This window comes from Geotrypetes seraphini, chromosome 4 (assembly GCF_902459505.1).
Source record: "Geotrypetes seraphini chromosome 4, aGeoSer1.1, whole genome shotgun sequence".
Lineage (NCBI taxonomy): Eukaryota > Metazoa > Chordata > Amphibia > Gymnophiona > Dermophiidae > Geotrypetes > Geotrypetes seraphini.
The window spans coordinates 286866826-286893923 of NC_047087.1; the positions used below are offsets into that span (position 1 = coordinate 286866826).

Here is a 27098-nt window from a genome sequence, read left to right on the forward strand (position 1 = left end):
ATCCCGGCAGGAGCAGAAAAGTAGATCATGTACAAGGGAAAGCTCAAATACACACATGATTAATACTTATTATATTAAGCTACAGGACTCATCTACTAGTGCTGCCCGATTTCCGATTCGAATCGGTTTCTTTTTTTAAAAAATCGGCCTCCCGATTCGGTGCTCTCATCCCCGTGCCTTCATGTAATTTTGCCTCAGTCCCCCCCCCCCCCTCTTTTTGCACTGCCTACAATCCGGCTGATAGTTTTGGCACAGCCCCTTACTCTCTCACACAGCTCATCACATGGTATTGTTCTCCTCCAATCATGTGCCTCCATGTCACATTCCCCTAGCATATCCTTGCTTTCTGTTTCCCACGGCATCTTTTTACACTGCATATCTTGTGCTCTTTTGCGGTTGTATTTGGGTAAGTCCTATTTATTTATTCACTCTTTAGTCGGTCTATAATTTCTCTTGTTTGAATCATTTCTAGCATATCAGTACTAACACTACTTTGTTTTACATTTATATTTATTGTTGGATTTCCTGCACGGTCCTTATTATCTTTCTAGCCTCTTGTGTGCATGCTGCGTCCTGCCTCCTTTCAGATATTTGCCGTTGTCAGTACATATCCTCATAATATTTGTTAGGAGCGTCTTGTCACTTGAGTTTCTTTGCACACGTTTCTGCTTTTACTCTCTTGTGGCGGTGTCCTATATTATTGTGTTTTCTGCGCTCAAATTCTGTGCTACCTCGTGGCCAGATTAGGTTTAGACCATTTTTATTTAGGTTTCCCATCATTTCACTCGGATCGCTCTAGCACATTGGTGCTTGTATCACATTATATGCACAGGTTGATCTCTGCACATCGCTCCGTGGACTTTTAGTTTCTTTGCTGTCCTGTTTTTGCCCCTTTTCACTGATTCTCTTTTCACATATTAGTATTAATTACTATTATTTTTCCATACAGCTCATCAGGAATGTATTGTTCTGCATACATGTTTTATAAGATTTTATTTTATCCTATATTAGTATTGTTGTTTTAAGCCATGCTACGCTGTATATATACTATAATTACATTTTAATGTCATGGCATTTTATTTTTTAGTTATATGAGCTTGAGGCTCCTCCTTTTATCAATTTATGATTGTAGTAGAGCTTTTTGTGCTCCACTTTTTTGAGTCACCATTTTCTCACCTAATTTTTATGACACCATATCTCTATTTTTTACTTTTTGATGTTATGCAATCTTGCACAGTTTGGTTTTTTTTTGTTGTTGTTGTTTAGCTTTCTAAAGGCTAACCTAACCTTTGAGGTTATCCCACATTTGTAAGATTATCATTTCAGTAGCTTCATTTTATCTTGTCTAATTCCTCATATAATCCTGCATGATTAGCAGTCTTTTACCGTGATATATCACACACATACTCTTGTGCTATCCTTGTGATTACAATATGTCAGATTTGAAATGTGTATCCAGCCAGAGCTGGTATTAGACCACGAACATGAGCTAGGATTTAACAGAGAGAGGAAATGTCTTTTTTTTTGTTTACACCACAGCACCAGTGTGGGTGGAAGGGGGAAGAGGGTGGAGTTGGTGAAGAGGCTATAAAATAAACCCCAGAATGTTTGAAAAAAACACCCAATTGAGCAGGAAAATTGAATTGAAAAATCAATTCAATAGGCTGAATCAAATTTTTTTTTCTTGAATCGGGCAGCACTACCATCTACTACCTAATAGCTCACCACTGAGAAATAACATTTATGAAGTGATAGGTTTGAAATGTGTATGTATCCCTTTTAGTTGGGGAACAGATATTTAAGAAATGCAAACAGTATGGAAAAAGTGAGCTTTAACGTGTATGACTAATACTAGAATTCTTTGAATTTGCTCACTCTACTAATAAAATTTAAGTAGTTGAATAGTAATTGTAAACAAAACCCAAACAAAGCTTCCGCTCTTGTTTTATGAAGGCAGAATACAACTGACTCTGTCCGATTACTTTAAAGTATACTGATTAAGCTTAAATTAAAAATTTCAGCAAGTAAGCAGTAGCAGGCATACCTCTCTATACCCCTGAATGGCATTTTTAATACATGGTTAATACTAAACTACTGTGAGATCAGTTTGATTCCACAGGCAATTTGTTCCTCAGGGCAGTGTAAGCCAGTGCTTCTCAACTTAGTCCTGGAGGTAACCCCTTGCCAGTCAGGTTTTCAAGATATCCACAATGGATATGCATGAAAGAAATTTGCATGTATTGGAGGCAGTGTATACAGTGCAAGTTTATGCATATTCATTGTGGATATCCTGAAAACCTGATTGGCAAGGGGGTTCTCCAGGACCAAGATGAGAAACTCTGGTCTAAGCTACAGCTACTTTACAGGTAACACTGAGTGTTCTTACATGGAGAGAAACCTGTTGTTCTTAAACCCCAAAGCATTCCAGCTGCCATAACCACCACATTTAAACGTGCATCATAAAACTAGCTAGAAAAAAGAATTCCAGTAGCCTATGCATACATTCTCCTGGAGGGTGAAATGGCTATCAACGTTGGTAACTCAACACTGAGTGGTACAGAAAATAAAAAGTGGACCTATTCAAAAGGAGTAGTGATTTGGCGTAACAAATTTATTTTAGAACCACCTAGTAAATTGTCAAATGGGTGATAGTTCTAATAATTTGCTGTGACCTGAACATGGGTATCACTATTTTGCTCCTAATGAAAATTAGTCTTTTTACCAAAGTGTCATCTTCATAACCTGGCACTGCTTGTAGGAGCTGTGTGAAGGAACCAGCTAATGAAAAACCCAACCCGTCACACTTAAATTGTAGAATGTGGTCCTATAAGTAAAATCACATTAGTCCTATCTAAAAAAGTTCCATATTCTAAAGTAACTTGCTGTGAAGGTCATATTAATATTCTCTTAAACACATGCTATAGAATATTTACAAAGCTGTGTATCCAAATGATAAAGAAACCCTTTTAAACCACATAATTGCTAACCCTAAAAGCTGAAGAAACTTAAAAGTCTGGTTAAAAACTTAATCTGACATAAATCAAATAAATAGAATTAGAACACAGTGATGATGCTATCTTGTTCAATACTGTACACACATATATATATATATATATATTAAAAAAGCAACCTTGTGTGCTATGCTCGTGTTTCAGCTCAGCAACTGTGCGTCATATTTGGTTCCTGGCAGAGTAAGTTTTAGGCTTACAAATCAAAATAAATGGCAACTGTATTCATTCAGTGAAACTCAACTCTTAAGGTTACTAAGCAAGTGGCCATACTATTACACAGTGGAGAGCTATGAGATGTCAGCCATGAAGTAACTAATGTACCTAGGAGAGGGGTTAATATTCATTTGCCAATTAACAAGAGTCTTCTTTAAAACAAATAATTCAGGAAATTTCTACTAGTTCATCTATTACCCATCTGTCATGATTTCAGACTTCAGGCAAATGTCATCCAAAAGCACAGCCATCTTTTATAACCTGCTTTCATTTAACCATTAAACTAACTAATCTAATATTTAAAAAAAACATTCCAACACCACAGTAAATGGTCAATTTTTTCTTAACCCTGTTTTCTAAGTGACTGCATGATAACTAATTCTGTTATTTTTATGTGTCAAAACAAAATGGGGCCAGTCTACTCTATATTAGACTAGCACACGAGACTGCACAGAGTATAATGAACAAGGAAACATACCCTACCTTAGTTTCATTTATAGGACTATTAATGCTCTAAAGATGCTATGCTACATGCTTTTTATTTAAAAAAAATAAATAAAGCACTGCCATGCTAACCTACAAGAGATTGTCTGTTTTGAAAGTCTGAAAACAGTTTACTATAAAGGCATTCATTTATGGATACAAAATAAGGTGATTTGGAGAAATCCAAGTTTGAGTACATGAAGAACGTGTTTGTATTATTAAAGGATTTTTGAAAAGTGCATTCTTTCAAAACAGATGATGAAATCTAAACAATTCACTGATAAGTTCTTATGGCTACTAAAAATACACATTACTGTCATTGGTCTATCAGCAACAATGCTCACACTTCATGGACGGTTGTGTCAACTTAACAGGCTGTCAAAGACTACATTGTTTTCCTGGTAATCAAATCCTTGTGGTTCCAAACACTTTGCCCAGCTGACAAATACAGAACTGGAAGCGAGTGTAAAACATTTGTCTGTGTGGAAGAGTACAGAACAGTTTCATTTTGCAGTAACTCAGGCCTGGCATTTTTGTAATAGATACTTTACATATTATAAAGCGGACAAAGAAGTAGTCCTCTGAGTCTGGAGTAATCCAAGCTAGCTAACTCCTTGAAGAGCAGGATCAGTACTAACTTCTCTGATTGTCCTATGCTACCTTGGTGGGGTGGGGGGAGGAAAAGTTGGAGTCTGTACAACATCTACATATATGTCAGACTTAGAATGATACTGAAGCACTCTGCTCAACAGTGGTTTAAGCAAGCCAATAGTAAGCTGGTTTTCACTGTTTGGGAACGGAGTTTGGTCTTCCTCTGATTTTGGAATGTGCTGTAAAACAATATTAAGGATGTCAGTCGCTGTCATATCTCTAGGGCAAATCTCCCAAAGCTTGCCAAGGTAAGAATCCAACTCCCGATGCTGGGCAAACTGTGCCAAAAGAGTAGTGAAAATGTCTTTATTAACCACTGGACTTAACTTGGAATAAGTCAGTGCAGCCTCAACAACTCGTTCCCATTGTCTGGAATGAATCAATATAGTTACAGCCTGCATGATGGCTTTAGGTCGCTCACTACACAGCAGAAGTTCGATTTCTATGTCTGCATCATTATGTGTAGTGTTGTCGTGTCTCTTTGTCAGGACTGAGAGGGCCCTCTTGTACAAGGGAACACTTTCAGAGCTCTCTTTACATCCATAATTCCAAGAAAAACTAACTTGTTGCTGAGTCAGTTCTGCTACAAAACTAGGCAGCCATGCTGGTTTAAACTTGTACAAGGACTGGCATATCAGCTCAAACAGTGGAAGTGCCCCATTCAGATTGGCTTCTTGTAACAAAGAGCTTGGACCCAAAATTTTCTTCCATACATCAGGTACAGCTCTGGCTACCAGTTTGCCATCTCCATTCCACTGGAGCTGTAAGTTTCTTTTTATGGCTTTCCAAGCTGCTTTAGGGAAAGCATTGAAAACAGTGTTGATATAAGCTAGATTTTCTTTGTCTAAGTCTGAATTAAGAAGGCGACTCATCTCCAGGTCCACCAAATCCTCACAATACTGCTGACTGCTGCTTTCTGATGCATCAATGATATGTGATTTAAGGAGCTCTAGACTCAAGTAGCTTTGTAGCTCACTGCTCAAAGTACTTAATAAATTTGTATACGACTGATGAAGATTTTCTTTTTTATAACTCTGCAAAATGGATGCCAACGCAATAGGAGCTTGAAACATACCTCCATTTTTCAGAGTCTCCACAGTGAGTTTTGTGTTACTAAGGCTTCTTCTCTGATAATATTTACAAGCCTCCTCAAACACCATCTCTACCAATGCTGGCTCTGACCTGCAGTTATCCCCTTTTCCAATACCATCATTAGAGAAATGGATAGCATAAATACCAGTTTTAGTTAGGAACTGGATATTGCCATCTTTTGAAGGCTTCATGAATATCATTTCCTCTGCATTCAAGATCTTCTTCTCCATCAGTCTCCCAGTGGATACATCAACGAGGTATAAACTTCTATCCAAAACACTAGCAAATGTATTGCCATATATCTGCATCTGGACCTCCTCGTCCGACGTGAGGGGGAGTCCTGAAAAGCTATACACATGCCTCACAGCCCCATTCCTCTGCAGTAAATCAATGTCACCCTGTTTTCTGAGCAGCAAAAGGTCGCCACAGTAGGAAAGTGCCAAACTATGGATCTCTACGGTCTCTATGGAAGGTAAGAGCCCAGCGCACTCAATCAAGAGTTTCTTGAAATCCGACTCGCCCAAGGCCAGGCTTGTACTGTGGATAAAGCCTCTAGAGGGGGAGACCACAGTGATTTTACCTGCCCGGGGTGACCAGACGAGCAGGAGCTTGGAGAGTTCGCCCAGTGCGGAGGCTGCCGGTACAAAAAACACATCACGGTGAGACGAGAGGAGCCGGTACTGCGGGCTGTGGTGCAGGACGATGTTCACGGGGCCTAGCGTCACGTCGCGCCCCTGCAAGGCCAGCCCCCGCCGGCAGATGCAGTAGCTGAACAAGGCGCTCGCCCTGCCCGAGCCCTCGGCGGGAGGCCTCTCCTCGCACCAGACGACACCCCCCGCGTGGCTGCAGACCGAGGCGACTCGAGCTCGGGCGCTGCTACACAGCTCCAGGGTCTGGAGCTGCCCCCAGCCGCCGGCCTGCCGGTACCGCCACACCTCCGCCCGGCCGTTTTCCCAGGCGATCACCAGCACCCAGGGGGCATCCCCCGGCCGCGCCGCGCCGCTCTCGGCTCCTCCGGCGTCCACGAAGAGAATCTCGGCGACGTGCGGGTGCTGCGACGGCCAGCTTCTCTCCAGACAGCACGCAGCGGCCCTCGGGAGGCGATCGAAGGAGAGCAGCCTCCGCTCCGCCGCCAGCAGGAGCAGCAGATGCCGACCATCCGGGCTGGCCCGGAGCTGCCGCAGCAGCCCGGGCCGGCCTTGCAGCGCCTCCCGCAGCTGCTGATATCGACCGAAGTCGCTGAAATCCGAGAGCTGCTCCAGAGCCCCGAACTTCTTCATGGCGGGGCACAGCGGCGGCTGTCGTTTCCCTCAGCCGCCGACATCTAAGGGCGCCCGGGAAAGCCCCGCCGGCTTTATTTACCACACTCCTTCCTCGGCCACAGCCCCTCCTTCTGACATCACGAGGGTTTCTAGGCTGAGAAGCCAAGTTATTTATTTACATCCGGGTGGGTTGTTGCTTTTTTTTAATGTAGGAAGCAAAAAGAATATTACTTCCGTCCCCGTAAAATGAAGTCAGCAGCGGGGTTGACACCTCAGGCCGGGAGGAAGAATTTGGGCTGCTAGCGCCCTTTATATTTTACCACAGATCTTTGTTGCACTCAGCAGCCCAATACAGAGTGGGATTTAGGACAGGAGAAGGGATATTTTTTGGTTTATTTAAAAAGTATTAAAATGTATAAAAAGAGAGAGAGATTGTGACGTCAGAACCGAGGCAGCCTACGCCTGAAATCTCCGGCGCGTGGAAAGAGCCTCAGCGATGTACGTGAGCCTTTGATTGGCTCGCGATGAGAAGGGGCGGGGGGCGGCGTGTGTGACAGCTGGTGCCACAGACAAACGGAGGTGAGGGAAAGGTGCGCGCGAGTAGCCTTTACCTCACTTTCGCGGCGAGAAAGTAGGGGGTGAGGTAAGAAGAGCTCAGATGGTTGTTTTACTCCTTGGGAGCCGGCCAGGTACAAGTGACCTGGGTTGGCTGCTGTTGGAAACAGAATGCTGGGCTTGATGGACCTTTGGCAACTGTTAGGGCTTAAGGTTCTTGTGCCCAACAATCTCCCCTTGTGTAATAACAAAGTCCACTCTCCTGAGTGAAGGAAAATAATCTCTGCCTGCTTCAGCGGCTTCCTGTCACATTTTGGGATAGACTCCCTCACTTTACCCTGGCCTAACTGTATCTCAAACGCGCTGTGTAGTTTTAAAGAATAGGTCGGGAAGGCACTGCTGGCATAGAAGGAGCCAAAGCCGGTAACGATGAGCACACGAAGGTGGTGGTAGGCTTGAACCGGTGACGTTATGGTTTGAACTGGAAATAAGAGTTAGGGAATTTGTTTTGAGGGTCTGGTGTGCCCCTGAGATCCTTGCACCAGCAACTGGCAGGGATTATATCAAATGTGATCATGTTATTCACCGTTATCAACCGGCCCCAGCACCTTTACTTCCCTTGCACCAATTCATGCGCTCCGCTAAGGACTAGATCTAGAATTGCTTCTCCTCTTGTCGGTTCCTACTCTCTTCTGTCTGGGGCAACTACACAGCTCATTTATTTAAAAAAAAAGTGGAGGAAAAAAAGAGACTTCAAATATAATCCAAGTGCAGTGCAACAGCCTTAACTGTAACCAAGCATGCTCACAATCATCATAGGTCTGGAAGAAAAAATCTCCACAAAAATCTTTCAAATAAGCTGAAGTAGTAGTACACCCACTAAATTCAACTGGAATTCTGGAAACTGCACACTCTCACATGATAAATATAATCAAAGCTGGAACAAGCATATAACTAAAGTGTACTTATCATCAAATCTTGCTTGTAGTCTTAGCTCTAATCAATCTAGCAAAGAAAAGTGAGAGAGCCCGTTTTGCCAGTGGCATCTTCAGAGGAACCACATGGTGAAAATAGCACAACACACTGCAGTTCTACTTTCACCTTGAACTGTGCAGTTCCCCTGAAGATGCTGCTGGCAAAAACAGGGTCTCCTGTTGGGATTTTTTTTGCTAGATTGATTGGAACTAAGACTACAAGCAAGATTTGATAAATACACTTTAGTTATGTGTTTGTTCCAGCGTTTTGTAATATTTATCATATAAGAGTGTGAAGTTTCCAGTTGGATTTTGTTCCTGCTGTGGGTGTACTACTTCTGCTTATTTGGAAGGATTTTTGTGGCATTTTTTTTTCTTTGAGACCTATGATGATTGTGAGCATGCTTGGTTATAGTTAAGGCTGTTGCATTGCTCCTGGATTATATTTGAGGTCTCTTTTTTTCCTCTACTTTTTTTTTTTTTTTTTTTAATAAAAGAACTGTGTAGTAGAAAATGACACCGGGACAAATTTTTACCCGGCTCTGCGGGAACACATTTTCCTGTTCCTTTCCCCGCAAACTATTTTTCTGTCCCTGTCTCATTCCTGCAAGCTCCATCTTCTTCTGCACAAGCCTCAAACACTTTAAAATCATAAGTGTTCGAGGCTTATGTGGTTAAGGCAGAGCTTGCAGGAATGGGACAGGGACAGTGACAAAACTTGACGGGATGGGAAATTTGAGTTCCTATGGGGATGGGGAAAAATTTGTCATAAGAGAGTAGATGGTTATGTATTTATTGATATTCTACTTTGCTTTATGGCTATTAGTTGATAACAGATAGTTGAAATCACCCATAATTATTGTGTTACCCAGTTTGTTGTCCTCTCAAATATTTTATAACATTTCAGCATCTGTCCATCCTGGTCAGGTGGATGGTAGTACACTCCTATCACTATTCTTTTCACCCTTACACATGGAATTTCTACCCATAAGGATTTCAAGGTGTGTTTCTGCCCCAGTAGAATTTTCAGTCCATTCAATTCAAGGTCCTCCTTAACATACAGTATAATGCTATGCCTCAACTGATTCAATCCACCCTATCACTGCAATATAGTTTGTACCACAGTATAACAGTGTAACATTGGTTATCTTCCTTCCACTGGGTCTCAGAGATGCCTTTGTATCTGAACTTTGTTTGGCTGATTTTGATCTGTTCTGTTTGTTTGCTTCTCACTAAAATTGTTTCAAACCAAAAAAAAAAAAAATCTATCCTTTCATTTAGTTAAATATATAACTCTTCCATCTTGTTTCTTAGGCTTCTTGCATTTGCCTATAGACATTTCAAACAATGTTTGTCATATATATTTACAATTTGCTCAGCAGTTGGCAGGGATAACTTGCAATATTTAAAATTAGCCTGCTCTGTATTTAAGGAAACCTGGTCTATTGTGGCCTGTATTGCAATCTCACTATCGAGATACTCTGTTTTCCCTTTTATGATGGTATCTTTTAAAGACACCTTGTCCTGAACCATGTTCTGCAGTTGGTTTGCGCTTGTGTTTTGGAAGTTGCATGGACTTAAAGTCCCCTGTACCAGCAGATACCTGGACTTTGTTTTTGAGTTCAAGTCCTTTCTGTTACAACCCTTCCGGATTCCATATGCTAGGTGTTCAATCCATTCCTGCAATCTGGGAGTTGCAGAAATCCAAACACTTTTCTGAAAATGTGTTCTTTCTACCTTAGAGAGTGAGTTAGAGCCCCCTACTACTACTACTTATTACTTATACAGCACTGAAAGGCGTACGCAGCGCAGTACATACTACATTCATAGACTGTCCTGCTCAGAAGAGCTTACAATCTAACTTGGACAGACAGACATGACACAGAGGGTAGGGGATGCAGAACCCAAGGTGAGAGAGAGGAGTTAGGAGTCGAAAGTACTCTCAAAGAGGTTGGCCTTTAAATGGACCTTGAACAGTTCTAGACGGAGCCTGCTGGAGGGATTTCAGCAGCTTGTTCCAAGCATATAGTGCAGCAAGGCAGAAGATACGGAGTCTGGAGTTGGCAGTTGAAGAGAAGGTAGGAGGTACTTACCAGCTGGGCGGAGCTCACTGGGGGGGGAGAGGGGGAGGATTATAGGGGGAGATAAGCGAAGAGAGATAGAGAGGTGTAGCTGAGTGAGTGCATTTGTAGGTCAGTAATAGGAGTTTGAATTGCATTCGGAAATGGATGGGAAGCCAATGCAGTGACTTTAGGAGAGGAATAACATAAGTAAGGCGGCTCTCCCAGAATATGAGTGGTGCAGCCGAAATCTGGACGGATTGGAGGGGAGCGAGATGGCTAAGCGGAAGGCCTGAGAGTAGCGAGTTGCAATAATCTAAGCGCGAGGTGATGAGGGCATGGATAAGTGTTTTGGTAGTGTGCTCAGAGAGGAAGAGTTGGATTTTGGTAATATTATAGAGGAAGAAGCAGCAGGTTTTAGTGATATGTTGTATCTAGGTGGTGAAAGAGAGAGAGAGGAGTCAAAACAGAGATTGCGGGCAGACAAAACAGGAAGGATGAGAATGTTGTCCACAGAGATGGAGAATGAGGGAAGCAGAGAGGTGGGTTTAGGGGGGAGGATGAGCAATTCTGTTTTAGCAGAAGTCTTTTGAATTGCTCTGCTTTGTTTTCTTATTTTTTGCTTAAAGTTTGTCTTTTTCAGTGGCTTCAGTGCCTTGAGACCCATTTCCGGTGGTCTTCTGTCAGAGGAAAGGATTCAGTCCCACGAGTCCGGACTGCTGCTTCACAGAGAAACTTTGGTGGATCTGTGGAGCCAGCCTGCTATGTGTCACCATTCTTTGACTTGGGGTCCATTCCCCTGGGAATTTGCTTGTCCACTGACCTTGTCAGTGGTTTAAGCGCAGGCTGTATGCATCCTGAATGAAAATCCCCCAGATTTCAGAGCGCAGGCTACATTTCTTGCCCCTGGTAATGTGGAGAGGATCCTTGGGGGCGGAGGTTACAGTCTGTGTCTGGCTGACTGGCAGTCCAAATATCTTCAAATCTGGTTAATTTGGAGCTATTTAGAGGCAGAAAATCTTTTTCTCCATTCAGCTGCTGTGTGAAAAAGTTGACAGGCAAGGAAGGCACTTCAGTGACTGTGAGTAAATCTCCATTATTTCCTATGGGAATGTCGGGGGAGGTTTGTAAAACGTGTTTAAACTCATTTTTCACAGTTTCTGAGGGTAGGGTTCAGGTCCCCCACCTCCCAGACCATAAATAGCTATTTTTTGTTTTGGGGATTTTGTTCATTTCCACCATTTTTGGCACAAATTTGCTGGTGGTGGCTATCTTTTTTTTCAAAGTTTTATTTCTGCCTCAAATTCGATTTGATTAAAAATTGTTTGGGATGGACTCCCCAGCCCTTAATCTGGCGATGTGTGCCTTGATGGCGCTGAATCTGTGACCATACACTGCGTATCACAACTCGGTAGGGTAAGGGGTGGGAGCTTCGGTCTTCTCCTCTTTCAGGTCCTACAGTGGTGGGGAGCAGGTCTGGATCTGTGATTTCTGGGAAAAATCTCGCCCAGAGGCAGTTCTGGGGTTTGATGCCAAATGCCTGTGTTCCGAGTTTGGGAACTTTTTTGGCATGGTGCGAGCGCCTCAGCAGGGTCTGCAGTGCACATTGTGTGAATTGTCACCAAACTTTTTTTCCAGCTCCTTTGGAAAGTGATTCTTCATCCCAGGTTGTTGGATGCAGCTGGTGGGTGCGTTGGTTTCTTCTAAACCAGTTGCACCAGTGGTGGAGGTCCCTTTTCAGGAGCCCTCTCATCTGGCTATGGCTGAGCTCGATTGCATTGTGCCATACAGCTATTATGCCATCTTTGTCTCCTGTCACTGTATTTTATTTTGGTTCCGGCTGATACCCTTGCTGGGACTAGTCAACACGGTCGCCCTGAAAGTTTGAATTTGGATGAGAATTCCTCCATCAACAGGCCTTTACAGCATGTCTTTGTCCACCATTTTATTGCTGGGGTTTTGTAGGAGCAAAAAAATATATATAATTTTTCCATCCAATCCACAGCTTGTTGGCTGCTTACAGGACAATGGGATGCCCAGGCTGCTCTCTCAAGCTATGTCTAAGTTTTCTCTGCTGGCTCCATGGCGGAATCTATCTTATGATGCAGTTCTGAGCATCCTAAGGTGGATTCCGCCATGGCGCAGGATACCTTGCGATGGACTGCCCTTGTGTTGGAGGAGTAACGCTTAAGACTCCCAGTATGCACAGTGGTGTGTTTATTTATTTATTTATTTTTTAATTAAAAAAACTTTTTGAAATGGCTTCTTCAGGTTTCCAGGCGACAGCCTCCTTTGTGGTGCATGCCTCTCATGCGAGATTGCACAGGGTGCCCTCTGTGGAAGTGAAGGTCTGTCCCCAGCTAGTTTTGGACAATGTGGATTATGGGGCGGATGCCCTTTTTGATCTCTTTCGAGTTCTTACTGCTTATCTGGTGTTTGCGTGCTGGCCTGCTTGGGCTGGGGACGTTGCCTCCAAGGCCATTTTAAGCAGACTTCCTTTCAAGGGTCAGCTTCTTTTTGGGACAGGTCTGGATGACCTCAGGGCCAGTGTTGCTGATAGCCACTCTAAATCTCTCCCTGTGCACAAATTTCGCTGGACTTTGAGTGAGGACGGTAGTAAATTTTTGTCCTTCATGTCGTTTTCCTCAGAGAAATATTCCCCATGACAACTCTTCCATTCCAGCTGTCCTCAGACATCCGGATCCCAGGCAATTACTGCTCCTAAATAGAGAATGACATGGGGACAAATTTGTTCCCGTCCCTGCAGGAACTCAATTTCCCTGCCTCATCAAGTTTTGTTGCTGTCCCTGTCTCTATCCCTACCCCATTCCTGTAAGCTCTGCCTTAACCACACAAGCCTCGAACACATATGATTTTAAAGTGTTTGAGGATAAAACTTGCAGAAATAAGGCACGGACAGGATAAGAACTCTCTGGGATGGGAAAATGAGTTCTCACAGGTAAGGGGAAAAATTTGTCCCCGTATCATTCTCTACTCCTAACAGCCCTCCAGAGGGCTGCCTTGCTCCGTTTTACTAGGATTGGACTCTCCTGTCCTTGGATAAATGAGTACTGGACAGCATTCGGGAGGAGCACAAGATTGTGAACCCACTGGGATAGAGAGGGAAAAAGGATTGAATACCTGAGTGTAAACCGCTTAGATAACCTTGATAGGCTGTATATAAATATCTAAAAAAAAAAATTGTTTCTTTGTCCTGCCTCTGACTTGTTTCTGGACTCGCCGGCAGGTTGGCTGAACAAGGAGTCAAGGGTCCATGCTACTTTGCAGCATATCTTGGACATCTGAGCACTAGAACCCGTTCATGAACACAAATTGGGCTTCGGCAGATGCTCTTTATACTTCATCATGCCAAAGTGCGGCTCAGAGGACTGGAGGCCCGTTCTGGATCTCAAGTCAGTCACTTGCTTCCTGCGAATTCCTTATTTCTGAATGGAAACCGTGCACACAGTCATCGCTGCTGTCTCTCCTGGGGAGTTCTAGCATCCTTGGATTGCACAGAGGCTTTCCTCCATATGCCAGTTTTTCCAGAGCATCGCAGATTTCTGTGTTTCCATGTTCTGCAATAGCATTTTCAAGCCATGGCTCTTTCGTTTGGGCTTGCGACAGCCCCCCCACACTTTCACCAAGGTTCTTGTAGCGGTTTTTCTCCACAGGCAGGGTGTCCAGGTACATCCTTTCTTAGACGACTGGTTGATCCGGGCTCCGTCTCGACATGAGTACGCCCATGTGGTGGTTGCTCTGCTACAGAGCTCAGTTGTTTGGAATAGCCTGCTTCTTTCTGCCTCAGTTACTCTCTTTGCAGGCTTTCCAGCCAGTTTATGGATCCTATGGTGAATTTTCCAATTCTCTGAGTATAATTAACTGAAGGATGTCTCATGTGGGTGCTCGTTGCACACAGCAGGTTAGTTCTACATTGTTCCTCAATGTCTTTTTTCTGTATTGCATTTTGCCTGTTTGTTACTTGTTTTTATATTTTGCAGAACTGCTCTTAACAGAAATTGTTTGTTGCCAGGGAGGTTCCCCTGTGCCCCCTTATTTCTCCTGGATTGGTTCCGGTATGGTTGCTTGGCTTTAGGATTGAACTGTAGGGGGCTCTAACTCGCTCTCTAAGGTAGGAGAAACACATGCTCAGAAAAGTGTTTGGATTTCTGCAACTCCTGGATTGCAGGAAGGAAGGAATTGAACATCTAGCTTATGGAATCCGGAAGGGACTAACAGAAAGAAGCTATCAAAGGTAAAAACCTAATTTTCCATTGTACTCCCTTCCAGAGCTTTCTGTGGGGGTGTTCTGTTCTTTCTCCTTGCCTTTTATCTGGTGTTTCTGCATCTGGTTGTACTGTCTGACCATAACTGTGGACTTTTTTTTGTACTGTGGAGTTTCCTTAAGGAATTGGAGTGAGTGGTGATCTTGGTCACAGTGAGTGTTAAAAGCAGTTTCCCCTCCTACTGCTTTTGTAGTGGACATCAGAGCGTCATTTCTGCCTTTGCAGTAGACTTGGGTCAAATTTGAAGTAGTTTTCTTCCTGAGATCAGTAACTTTTTTTTCTTCCTTGGCCTGAGAACTCATCCGTGGGGACCAACTCTGTGGGGTCTGTGGTACCTTTGCATCTCTAACTTTAAGCACTTGGTTTTCCTTTGACTATATACATGGTTAAGGAATTGGTTTCAGCATCCTCACTCATTGGGAACTGTTGACTCCTCCCAATGTTCCTTGTATTGCTAGCTCATGTGTGCAGGAATCCCTATTTGTACACAAGTTTATACAACATAGTCCTTCTGTCTTGACAAAAAAAATCTTTCCCCCATGACTGCTTATGGTTTGCCATTGGAAGCAGGAGTTTTCCTCTCCTGATGGCCCAACTTGGTTTCTCACTGCAGGTGTAGCGCATAGTTTCTCTTGGAAGCATTGTGTTGGTCTCTGTCTGGTTGCAAGGCATGCTTCTTCTGGGCTGGCAGGCATGGGCTTGGGTCAATCTCAGGATGAGGGCTCTGCTCTCCCTGCTGTCCGACTCAGCTCAGTTGCTGGAGGTAAAACATGGCTACGCCTAGTGGTTCAGCAGACTGTCATATGAGATGCCTGGCACCATCTCTGGAGGTAGGGCTTGGCCATACCTGAATGTTTTCCATGGCTCCATCTCTGGATGTACAGCATGGCTCCTACTGTCTTGTCCACAAATTTTCAATGCTGAAGGTGAGGCCCATTTCCTTGGTGGTTCAGCATAGCTGCATCTCTGATGGTTCTGCGCCGCTCCTCCTGGTGATCTCACATAGTTCTTCTGTTGGTTGGGGTGTGCAGTACCACCTGCCCATTGGCCGCAATTCCTTCTTTGAATGTGGAAGGTGGTATCAAGTTTAAGTTCAAGTTTCAAGTTTATTAATTTTTTTGATTAATCGCTTAATCATACTTCTAAGCGATGTACAGTTTAAAATTACATTTGATGGGTAACAATACAATAAACAGCAATATTTAAAAAAACAATACAGGATTACAATCAAATTTTAACATACTCATAACATTGGGTAAGGGGGAATGAAATACAAATCTATAAAGTAAAGAAGAAACATTAAGGGAAAAATATAGAAGGTAAACAAAATGACAATAAAATATAATAAGATAAAATTTAATAGGGTTTTAGGATTTTAAAATTAGTTTTCAAAGGCATCCTTGAAAATAAATATTTTTAAATGTTCCTGTTCTTCCCTTAAAAAGGGCATTCCAAGTCTGTGAAGCAGTAACCAAAAAAATAAATTGCCGTCTTGCATTAATAACTTTCAATGAAGGAAATAGTCAATAGGTTCTGTTCATTAGATCTCAAAACTCTCTTTGAGGAATATGGAATTAATAATTTAAATAGGAATGCAGGAATCTTATTACAAAGGGTTTTGAAGGTCAGTATACAAAGCTTATACGTAATTCGATGAATAACTGGAAGCCAGTGTGCATTTTTAAGAAGTGGTGTTACATGGTCAAACTTTCTAGATTTGATTATAAGCTTAATTGAAGCATTTTGAATGATTTGAAGGTGCTTTATTTCGTTCAACGCAATTCCTTTGAAGAGAGAGTTGCAATAGTCGATTTTAGAAATCACCAAAGAGTGAATAAGAATATTAAGTGATTTTGAACATAGAAATTTAGAAATAGATCGAATTTTACGTAATCTGTAAAAGGTAGTTTTCATAATATTACTGATATGATCATGAAAATTCAGTTTATTATCAAAAATCACCCCTAAAATTTTTAAATTATTAACTAATTGCAGGGGGACGTTTTGTATAGAAATTGGAGTAACAAGAGGAAAACTATCTTTCCATGGAAAAAGCATAACATTAGTTTTTTTAATGTTAAGCGCCAATCTGTTTGTATCCAGCCAGTGATAAATTTGGTCAAGTTTTCCATTAATTGCTAAGATTTCAGAGGTATCATTAGTGTTTAATGGATGCAATAGCTGGATATCATCAGCATAGGCAAAAACTTGGAAACCTACAGATTGGCATAAAGTCATTAGCGGAGCAAGAAAGATATTGAAAAGTAAGGGGAAAAGAATAGATTCTTGGGGGACCCCATGTGCGGTCTGTGTGGGTTTAGAAGTGGATTCGTTGAAAAGAACAGTAGAGGTACGGTCAGTGAGATATAATGTGAACCAGGAAAGAACTTGATCTGTAACACCAATAGATTGAAGTCTGCCAAGAAGAAGTTGATGATCAATCGTATCGAATGCTGCTGAAAGGTCAATAGAAATTAACAGCATCGATTGATGATGATCTAAGAAATATTGGATAGAAGTGGTCATGCCAATCAGTGAGTGTTCGGTGCTATGGTGCTGTCTAAAACCAGTTTGGTTAGGGTGTAACACGTTGGTTTTTTTCTACGAACTCTGAAATTTGATTGAAAACTACTTTTTCTGTCAGTTTTGCCAGAAATGGAATGTTTGCTATAGGTCTATAGTTAGATGGATCTTCATAGCCAATGTTTTTATCTTTGATAATAGGACGAATGAATGATTTTTTCCAGATCATGGGTACAGTATGTTGACTTAAGCTTTCTATAACTAGTGTATGAATGAAAGGTCCAAAAATGTCAAAATAATGCTTAAGAATGAACGGTGGAATTAGATCAGCTTTAGAGCCTTTGATATTAAGAGTTTTAAGAGTGGATTCAATTTCTTTTTGACTTGGTATTTTAAATCTTGAACATTTAGAAATTAGTGATTCTGGATTAATTTGCTCAGGATCCTTTGTGATATGTGGATTAATTGTAAAAGTTTTCCTAATTTTATTGATTTTTTCGTTAAAATGATCAGCAAGTTCTTGAGCAGTAGGAATGGTATCAGTCGGTTCTGATTGTTGTTTATTATTTGAAGTTGTTATATTATTTAGAATGGCATAAAGAACTGATGGATTTTTAGCTTTCAATATTTTATCGGAATAGAATTTCATTTTAGTTTGATTTATTTTTGCTTTATAGAATTTAGAATGTTCATTAAATGTTTCTAGGTTAGTTTGAGTTTTGTCTTTCCTCCACTTACGCTCAAGTGATCTTAACTGTTTTTTGATGAGTGAAAGTTCAGTAGTGAACCATGGATTACGAATTTTACGAGCAGAAATGACTTTATTTTGTACCGGTGCAAGTTTATTCATGACTGATTGTATGGCTGTATTCCAAAGATTAATTAAATCATCAATTGAGTAAGTGACTGATTCAGAAAAATCTAATTTGAGTGATGCTTGTATTGATTCTGAAGAAAGATCATTGAAATTTCTAAAAGCGATTGTTTGTTGCTTAATGTTAGGTATGATATACGGACTGGTATATGCTAATGAAATTAAGTAATGATCTGACCATGGAACTGGAAGGCAACAATTTATAGAAAAGTTGTTTCTTGCAGATGTTGTTATTAAGGCTGTATCAATGGTGTGACCAGCTTGGTGAGTTGGCTGTGTTATTAGTGAATATAGGTCTAATTGTTTTATATGGGAAAGAATAGTTTTAGTGTAGTTATTGTTGTAATCATCGAAATGGATGTTAAAATCGCCCAAAATTAATGGATTTGAAGTGGAACTGCCAAATTCAAAGAGTAATGATTGAAGTTGAGTGATATTATCAGAGTTTATAGGGGGCGGTAAATAAATTAGAAGTACATCTGTTTTTGGTTTTGTTTGTAAGGAGAACTGTAAATACTCAATAGATGAGTTACCTGTAGACTTATCCATATGTAATAATAAAGGTTCTTTAAAAACTGTAGCTAAACCTCCCCCTCTTTTTTTGTGGCGGTGATTATAAAAAAAAAGAGAAACCCTTGGGACAGGCGTAAGTAAGATAGGCTTCTTCACCTTCCGAGAGCCAAGTTTCAGTTAGACATAATATGTCTAAAGATTGTTGAGTAATAAGGTCTTTGATAAGATGATATTTTGTTTTGATAGAACGAGTGTTGATTAAACCTATATTAAGTTGTCTAATTTTATGATCTAAGGATAATGAAGACTGTGTAAGGGAAGTTATTTGATTGGACGGTCGGGAAAACGTGAGATAGTTTGGTTAGCCTCAGATTTAATAGGTCTGTGTCCCCAAATAACTGGGATAGATAAGGGAGTGTTATCCATAGCAGCAAAATTAGAAGCAGAAGTACAGATAGTAATCGAATTAAGTTTCAACAAAGTATAGATACATAGAAAAAAAAATATTGATGAACAAGAAAAGATGTTTTTTTTAAAGTTGTGATATTTTAAGACTTTAAACCTATTCACTATAGAGATTACTAAAACGCACTGCAGTATCGCACAAAGGAGCGCATTAAGGAGCAGGACATGCCGCAAAGTGACAGATTTTAAGTATCATGTACCGGATGTTGGGGGGCGGAGTCAGGAACGTGCTGCCACTGTGCGGCGGCAGAGAAATCACAAGAAGATCAGCTGAAGGAAAATAAAAGCAAGGTAAAAACCAAAAAACAACTAAAATTAAACAAGAACTTCTAATAAATTTAAAACAATATCAAACTAGTAAAATAAGGTTAAAATATGGTGCCATGCAGTAAGTAGCAGTGTCTTTTGTAAGTGCTGGCGTGTGCTGCAAAGTGACAGATTTTAAGTATCATGTACTGGATGTTGGGGGGCGGAGTGAGGAGCATGCCGCCGCACAGCGGCGGCAGAGAGATCACAGGAAGATCAGCTTGGGGTTGGATGAGAACCAAAATTTTACTCCTGGCGGAATTCTGCTTGCTTTGGGAAGTGCTGGTCTCTGCCTTCTGAATCCGGGCATGCATAGGTCTGCCTCTCTCCAAAGATTCCAGAAGATTCCCGCTGGCTTGGCTCATTTCCATAATTGGATATAGAGTGCAGTGCCATCTTAACTGTTTGACTCCACCTCAGGATATAGGGTAGGATGCCCCTGCCTTTTTGGCACAGCTGCATCTGTGGTTGTAGAGCGAGGCACCACTTCATGTTTGACACAACTCCATTTCTGGATGTAGAGCAAGTTGCATGTTTGGCGTATCTCTATCTCTGGATGTGGAGTGGGGCACCTCCTGCCTGGCCGGCACAGCTCTGTCTCTGGATGAGGAGCGCAGGGACTCCTGCCTGGCTGGCATGGCTCTGTCTCTGGATATAGAAGGAAGCAGCTACAGCTGTCGGTTTGACATGGAGCTTTCTTTGGTTGCTCTGCTTGGCATTGCAGCATAGTTCTGGGGCTTCTGGCCAATTACTTCTCCATTGGGGTGCACAGTTCGGTCGCTGGCCATTGGACACAGCCCAGAATCTGATTCTCATGCTTTATTCCATTTCCAATTCAGAACACCTTCCCTTGTCTGGGTATGGGTCACAGCCCTGCTGTTGGGTTAAAGACTGGCTCAGTGGCAGACTTCAAAGGGTGATGGTAAACGGCACTCCCTCCAAAACGTCGAAGGTGTTCAGTGGAGTACCACAGGGCTCAGTCCTGGGTCCAATCCTATTTAATATCTTCGTACGGGTTCTGCCTCAGGGACTTCAGGGTAAAATTGCATTATTTGCCAATGACGCTAAATTATGCAATGTAGTGGGCGGAAGTACCGTACCCTACAATATGACACAGGACCTACTTTTACTGGAGCAATGGTCTACTATTTGGAAGCTGAGCTTTAATGCCAAGAAGTGTAAAGTTATACACCTTGGTAGCAGAAACCCTTGCAGAACCTACACTCTGAACGGTGAGACCTTAACTAGAACTGTTACAGAACGGGATCTGGGAGTAATCATTAGTGAAGATATGAAGGCTGCCAATCAAGTGGAGAAAGCTTCATCCAAGGCTAGACAAATGCTGGGTTGCATCCGGAGAAGTTTCGTCAGCCGAAAGCCCAAAGTGGTAATGCCGCTTTACAGGTCCATGGTGAGACCACATCTGGAATACTGTGTTCAATTTTGCAGGCCACATTATCAAAAGGATGTGCTGAGAACGGAGTCGGTTCAGAGATTGGCCACTAGGATGGTCTCAGGACTCAAGGATCTCCCATATGAAGAACATCTAGGTAGGTTGCAGCTATACTCTCTCGAGGAACGCAGAGAGAGGGGAGACATGATAGAGACGTTCAAATATGTTACTGGCCGTATTGAGATGGAAGAAGACATCTTTTTTCTTACAGGACCTATGGCAACAAGAGGGCATCCGCTAAAACTCAGGGGTGGGAGATTTCATGGGGACATTAGAAAGCATTTCTTCACCGAAAGGGTAGTTGATCGTTGGAATGATCTTTCACTTCAGATAGTAGAGGCCAACAACGTGCTACCGCTTTTAAGAATAAATGGGATAAACATGTGGGTTCACTTTGAGGAAGTGCTTAGAGGATTGGGTTATCCGAGTGGGCAGACTTGTTGGGCCGTCGGCCCTTTTCTGCCGTCATACTCTATGTTTCTATGTTTTTCTCCTTTCACTTCTGCCTTCCCTGGCAGTTGAGTCCAGGTCCTTGGCTAGGATCCCTCTCCAGGGGGGTTAGAGCATTTTCAACCCTGGTTATCTAGTGATGGTCCTTCATTTGCTTGACCATGGCCAATTTATGTTTATAGTGAATGAGAGGAGTAGGTCTTGCTTGTTGGAGTCCTGACATGTTGTGACAGGACTAAAGCACGCCAGACAATCACGCATGGACAAAGGAATTCAGACAAACACGTGCAGGACGTCAGCGCGCCGGATTAAATGTTAAATTTAAAGCATTCTGAGGGGGTGGGTGGGAGGAAACTCCCCCTCCACTTAAAAGTGTTGGATTGCCCTGCCGCGATAAGTATAGCGGCCGCCAGTCCCCCTCCCCCTGAACAATCACAGAGGCAGGAGGGTGTTTAACCCCTCCTGCCTGATGACGACCACCCCCCGACGATCATGGAGGCAGGAGGGAGCCCAGTCCCTTCTGCCCAAAGACGGCGACCCCACACCCCGATGTTCGCAGAGGCAGGAGGGAGCCCAACCCTTCCTGCCCGAAGGCAACCCCACCACCCTGATGTTCGCCAGCAGGAGGGTTCCCAACCCTTCCTGCTGGAAGGCCTCCTATCCCCCGAAACCCCCCTCGCTAACACCCCCCCTTGGACCCTCCCTAACTAACCCCCCCCAGACCCCTCCACAACCATACTAGTTCACCGGCTGGCAGGATAGTCCAGCCAGCAAGCCCGTCTCCGTCGAAATGAGGCAGGTCCACCCCTCCACGGCCCATCCCACACTATCCCAAGGCCTGATTAGCCCAGGTGCCTAAGGCCCCTCCCATGAAAAGACATACATTTTTCTGTTTTACTTTTGTCCTGGACCTACTACTTTTACTTTTTCTAGTGCACAGAAAGAAAAGTCTGTCTCTCAAGAATTGACTATATTTTGAAAGTTCGCAGAGGAAAGGCACTTATAAAAATGACGTAGTAAAATAACTCCAGATCTTTGTTATTTACAGTACAGATGTTATTTCATTAACCTTTTGTATATATAATGTGACTTTTTGTTTTGCAGTTAACCTTGAAAAGCCCAATTTTTACTTACATTTTAGAAAGTAATGGTATTTTTATTTGTGGTAGTGCCATAAATTTACATGCAAAGCACCACGAGTAGCTTTAAATCTTTTGTTTTTTAGGCTACATTGTGAACCATGGCACAAGTGGAGAAGAAAGCTGGGCTACTTAGAAAATCTTCAGCCTCAAAGAAACCATTGAAAGAAAAAGTTGTTCTGATGTATGATGAGATTTTTACGGTAACTAATGTTTTCATTTTGTTTTTTGTTTTTTAATTCTACTTGCGTTGATAATGAAAGTTTCTGTTTTCATGTTACAGTGTGGATGTTATTTATGTTATATAACAATAGCAAATTTGCCTTGTATGAATCTTTAAAAGAATGTACTGTTGTACTGCAAATATGGTTAAGGTTTCTTTAATAAAAATTAAAAAAAAACCCCAATTAAAAAGTGGATTTGCAAAATTATGCTGTGTTGTAATATGTCTAAAGAAAAATCTTTCCTTGGTAGAGTAAGAATAGCAGAAGGCCAATATGAACTACAGTGTTGCAACAATCAAACAATAATTTGTGAAGGGAGAATCCTCAGTTTACACACCTTAACGCCGGTAACAGTAGCCAAAGTTGTCACTCTTTCTTCCCACAAAAGGTTCGTTAGTGAACCTTCCTTGGACTAATTCCCATAAGTGAAAAACATAGTGCAAAAATGTGCATCAATATTAATAAGTGAAAAAAACTGAAAACACAATCAATATTGGCTGCTGTTATTCAACACAATTCAACGTTCAATGTTCAATTCAAGCCTTAGAATGAATGTGGTCAAAAGAAAAAAAATCAGCTGGAAATCACTGAAAAATCTAACACAGTACTTATCTGCATGGCTGAAGTAAGTGAAATAGAGCCAAATATTCTGCGTGCTTCTCTGCATGCAATGGAGTCTGTTTCAGGAGACCAACCCCCTTCCTTGGGAATTTTATCACTGCTTGTAAAGCCTCAAAGTTGAGTAATCCAGTGATCTGCAATCATGAAAGGCAAGAGTGAAGGCCATATTCACTCTTGCCTTTCATGATTACAAATTGCTGGATTACCTAAACTAAACTAAACTAAACCTTGGGTTTATATACCGCACCATCTCCACGAATGCGGAGCTCGGCTTGGTTTACAGAAAGAAAGATGAGAGAGGAACTACAGTGGAGAGATTAAAGAATTAGGTGTAAAGGGGGAAGGTGAGAGGCCTAAGAGGGGGGAAGTGTTTCAGTTTTGAGAATAGCCAAGTTTTTAGGTGTTTGCGGAAGAGTTGGAGGGAGCTTGAGGTTCGGAGAGGGGAGGTGAGGTTATTCCAGATCTCAGTGATTCTAAAGGGGAGGGATGACCCAAGTTTGCCTACATGGGAAATACCTTTTATGGAAGGGAAGGATAGTTTAAAAATTTGGGAGGATCTGGAGGAAGTAGGGGTTGGGGAGTTCCAGGATAGAGGGATAACGGCAGGAAGGATGCCATGTAGGATCTTGTAGGCCAGACACGCACATTTTAAGTGGATCCTGGGGATTACTGGGAGCCAATGGAGCTTAGACAGGAGTGGTGAGACGTGATCAAATTTGCTTTTCGCGAAAACAAGCTTAGCTGCGGCGTTCTGAATCCGCTGAAGTCTGTGGAGGCTTTTCTTGGTTAGGCTGAGGTAGATAGAATTGCAATAATCCAATCTGGAGAGGATGATGGATTGTACTAGGACTGCGAAGTGTTTTTGGTGAAAATAGGGTCTGACTTTCCTTAGCATGTGAAGGCTGAAGAAGCATTTCTTCACCAGGGATTGGAGATGTTCGTTGAAGGATAGCGAAGAGTCTAAGGTGACACCCAGAACTTTGCTTGAGAACTCGAGCTGTAATGGGGGGCCGGAGGACAATAGGATGGAGGAAGGTAGATGGTCTAATTTTGGGCCGAGCCAAAGGAGTTTTGTTTTGGACTCGTTTAGTTTCTCTTCAGCCATCCCTGGGATTCACCCAGAGACTGCCGGTGGTGGTGGTACAGTAGAACAGGGTGGGAGCGGTCCTTCTTTGCTACTGTCCTGTCTGACTCCAGATGTTGGTATGGTGGTAGGCCTTTATGCGTGTAGTGTGTGTGTGTGTATATGTATATATAATATTTTTTGTTTTGTTGCAGAGAGAACATCCAACTAAGACCAACCCTCGATTTTGGGAAGAGCTTTTTCTTATGAAGGTAAGATACTGTACATTCAAACAGGGTTATTATACCTGTCCACATATGTTATAAACTGTAAGCCAAACCTGGGATTCCTAGTAGCACTGTAATGTACAGGATGTTGTGGATGGGTTCAATGTCCAAAGGAATTCTTACTGCATCTGTCTTTTAATAATACTACTTAATTTTATTTTTTTTAAACTGTTTTTCAGCCTGGAAGTTTTTAATTTGCATTATACAATCAAAATTGACAGCTTGATTATAGCAACTTGGAGATTTCAAGTTTATTTACATCTCGATAGTTCACTCATGAGCTGTATATCTGAGTGATTTACAAATAAGTTTACAATTTAATATAAAATATGGACAGATACTAAAAACATCAAAAAAGGAATAGCAGTTGCAATCATAAGTAAATAAACAGTAAATATTTTATGAATTTTAATCAGGTAGCAGGCGATTTTATCCCAATTTATATATTATCCCAGGACAAGCAGGCAGCCTATTCTCACATATGGGTGATGTCATCAGCGGAGCCCGGATGCGGAAGCTCGCAAGCAGACTTGCTTGAAGAAACTAGAAGTTTCGAGTTGACCGCACCGCGCATGCGCGAGTGCCTTCCCGCCCAGCACAGAGCACGTCTCCTCAGTTCTCAGTTTTCCGTGGAGCCGAGAAGTCCGTCTTTGACTCTCTGCATTTAACTTTGTTACTTCGTGCCTTCTCTACACCGCGGTTTGTGTTTTTATTTCTTCACGAATCGCTGTTTTTCCTTTTCTTCCTTTTCTTTCTAAAAAAATTTTACTTTCTTCCGTTCGGCTGCTGGGGCAGGCTGCTCAGCCGCAGCCCAGGGGCTTCGATTTAGTGGTGGCTGTTTTCCTCCTATGTCTCGGCCAGCAACGGGCTTCAAGAAATGTAGCCAGTGCCAGCGTGCGATTTCCCTCACGGACTCACACCGTTGGTGCCTCAAGTGCCTTGGGCCGGATCATCAATCGAAGTCGTGCGAGCACTGTGCTACTCTTCAACCTCGAGCCCTTAAACGTCGTCTTTTGGTGGAGAAGCTCTTCAGGATGGATTTGTCCCCCGATCCCTTGACTTCGAAGGCGACCTCGGACTCACCTTCGACCGAGACTCCTCCTGCTTCTACTGCTTCCACCTCGAGCCTCATCAGACCTTCGTTGTTTGCAGCGGCTCTCTCCTCGACGACTTCTGCTGTATCTTCCCGTGTATCCTCAGGTCATATAGCTCAGCAGAAAGTTCCAGCAGTGGTGCTTAAGGTGCCTAAGACTTCTAAGTCGAAACACATTTTCACTGCCTCTGTGGAACCTCTAGCCAAAGCAGGTGGTCCGGTTTCAGACGCGGATCCATCCTTCCAGACCATCTTTCCAGACCATGTTGAAGAAGCAATTCATTCAGTTCCTCACTAATATGGGACCAAAGCTTCTTCCTCTCATCCAGCCTAGGAATTCTGTAGACTCCCGCGAGGTCGAGCCTCTTCCTTTTCCTCAGTCTGAACTTGCACACTCTTTGCAGGGAGCAAAGTCTCTGCGAGTGTCTGGTCTGGCATCCAAGCACATGAAGCAAGGAGCAGATTCTTTTGCAAGTACCTCGGCAGGAATCCTCCCACTCTATAAAAGGAGCAGAGTCTTTGGGAGTGCATCGAGGTTCCTCCATCAAGCCTCTGGAGCTTCGATCCACAGCCTCCAGCCCTATCCATTCCTTGGTGGCATCGGCTGCTTCTGTCTCCGTGGCGAACTCTCCTTGATCTTTAAGATCTGCTTCCAAACACCATTCTCACCGATGATCAAGGCCTTCATCGAGGCATACTTCCAGGCATAGTTCTTCTTCTAAAGAATGTCCTTCTTCAACTAAGCCTCGATCTACTCCTATTTCTACTAGACCGCCGACTCCTCGATTGAAGTCTCCACTTCCAAACCTTGAGGATTCAGCGGTTTCAATTGCTTCGTCCAAGTCTCCATATTCTTTTGATGCGTTTTTCCTGCCGAAGCTTCATCTTCGACTCAGGCTGCCTCGATGACCTCGAGTCCTTCTCAAGGCAAAGCATTGGCGGATCAACTATCTTTTTCATCTTTTCTTCGTCAGATGGCTGTTGACTTGGATCTTCAATTAGATGCTTTCAAATACTCTAAGGAGTATCTCGAAGTCATGCATCTTCCTCAACCTCCGGCAGAGTCACTTAAGCTCCCTCTTCACAAGCTTTTGTCTCAGACTTTTGCCAGATGCCTGGAGACCCCTTATACCATTCCAGCTCTTCCAGGCAAATTGGACTCTAGGTATAAAACTCTCCATCGCAAAGGGTTTGACAACTCACAGTTATCTCATCAATCCCTGCTTGTGGAGTTATCCTTAAAGAGGTCCCATCCTTCCAAGGTTTATGCCACCGTTCCTCCTGGAAGGGAAGGGAAAACTATGGACAAATTCAGACGTCGCATCTATCAAAATTCTATGATGTCCTCTAAAGTCCTTAATTATAATTTTTATTTTATTACTTATTTTGAGGTCCTCATAACTCTTTTACCTAATTTTTTGAGTTATTTGGATACTCAAAAACACTTCGAATTTCAAGAAGTCACTGCTTCTCTATCAAAACTCAGATTACATCTCCTTC

The 27098-nt window shown here is 42.5% G+C and overlaps 2 protein-coding genes across 6 annotated transcripts in view; one reads left to right on the top strand and one right to left on the bottom strand.

Moving 5' to 3' along the window:
- Positions 1-1790: 1790 nt before the first annotated feature.
- On the bottom strand, positions 1791-6962 carry HPS6 (HPS6 biogenesis of lysosomal organelles complex 2 subunit 3). Its single transcript, XM_033941137.1, has one exon. The coding sequence runs from the start codon at positions 6728-6730 to the stop codon at positions 4364-4366; it is 2367 nt and encodes a 788-aa protein (XP_033797028.1). The 5' UTR covers positions 6731-6962; the 3' UTR covers positions 1791-4363.
- Positions 6945-27098, top strand: part of ARMH3 (armadillo like helical domain containing 3) — a 284642-nt gene continuing 264488 nt past the window's right edge. For 2 of the 5 annotated variants that reach the window (XM_033941138.1, XM_033941142.1), the window contains exons 1-3: positions 7221-7355; positions 22397-22513; positions 24434-24490. In XM_033941138.1, the coding sequence (XP_033797029.1) occupies positions 22412-22513; positions 24434-24490 (159 nt within the window). In that variant the 5' untranslated portion in view covers positions 7221-7355; positions 22397-22411. Of the gene's footprint in view, positions 7356-14446; positions 14557-22396; positions 22514-24433; positions 24491-27098 lie in introns of those variants that run through there. The other 3 variants (XM_033941140.1, XM_033941139.1, XM_033941141.1) reach the window with 3 other exon arrangements.

Excerpts from the sequence above, each read along its gene's own strand:
- HPS6 (XM_033941137.1), bottom strand. The coding sequence starts at position 6,730 with ATGAAGAAGTTCGGGGCTCTGGAGCAGCTCTCGGATTTCAGCGACTTC.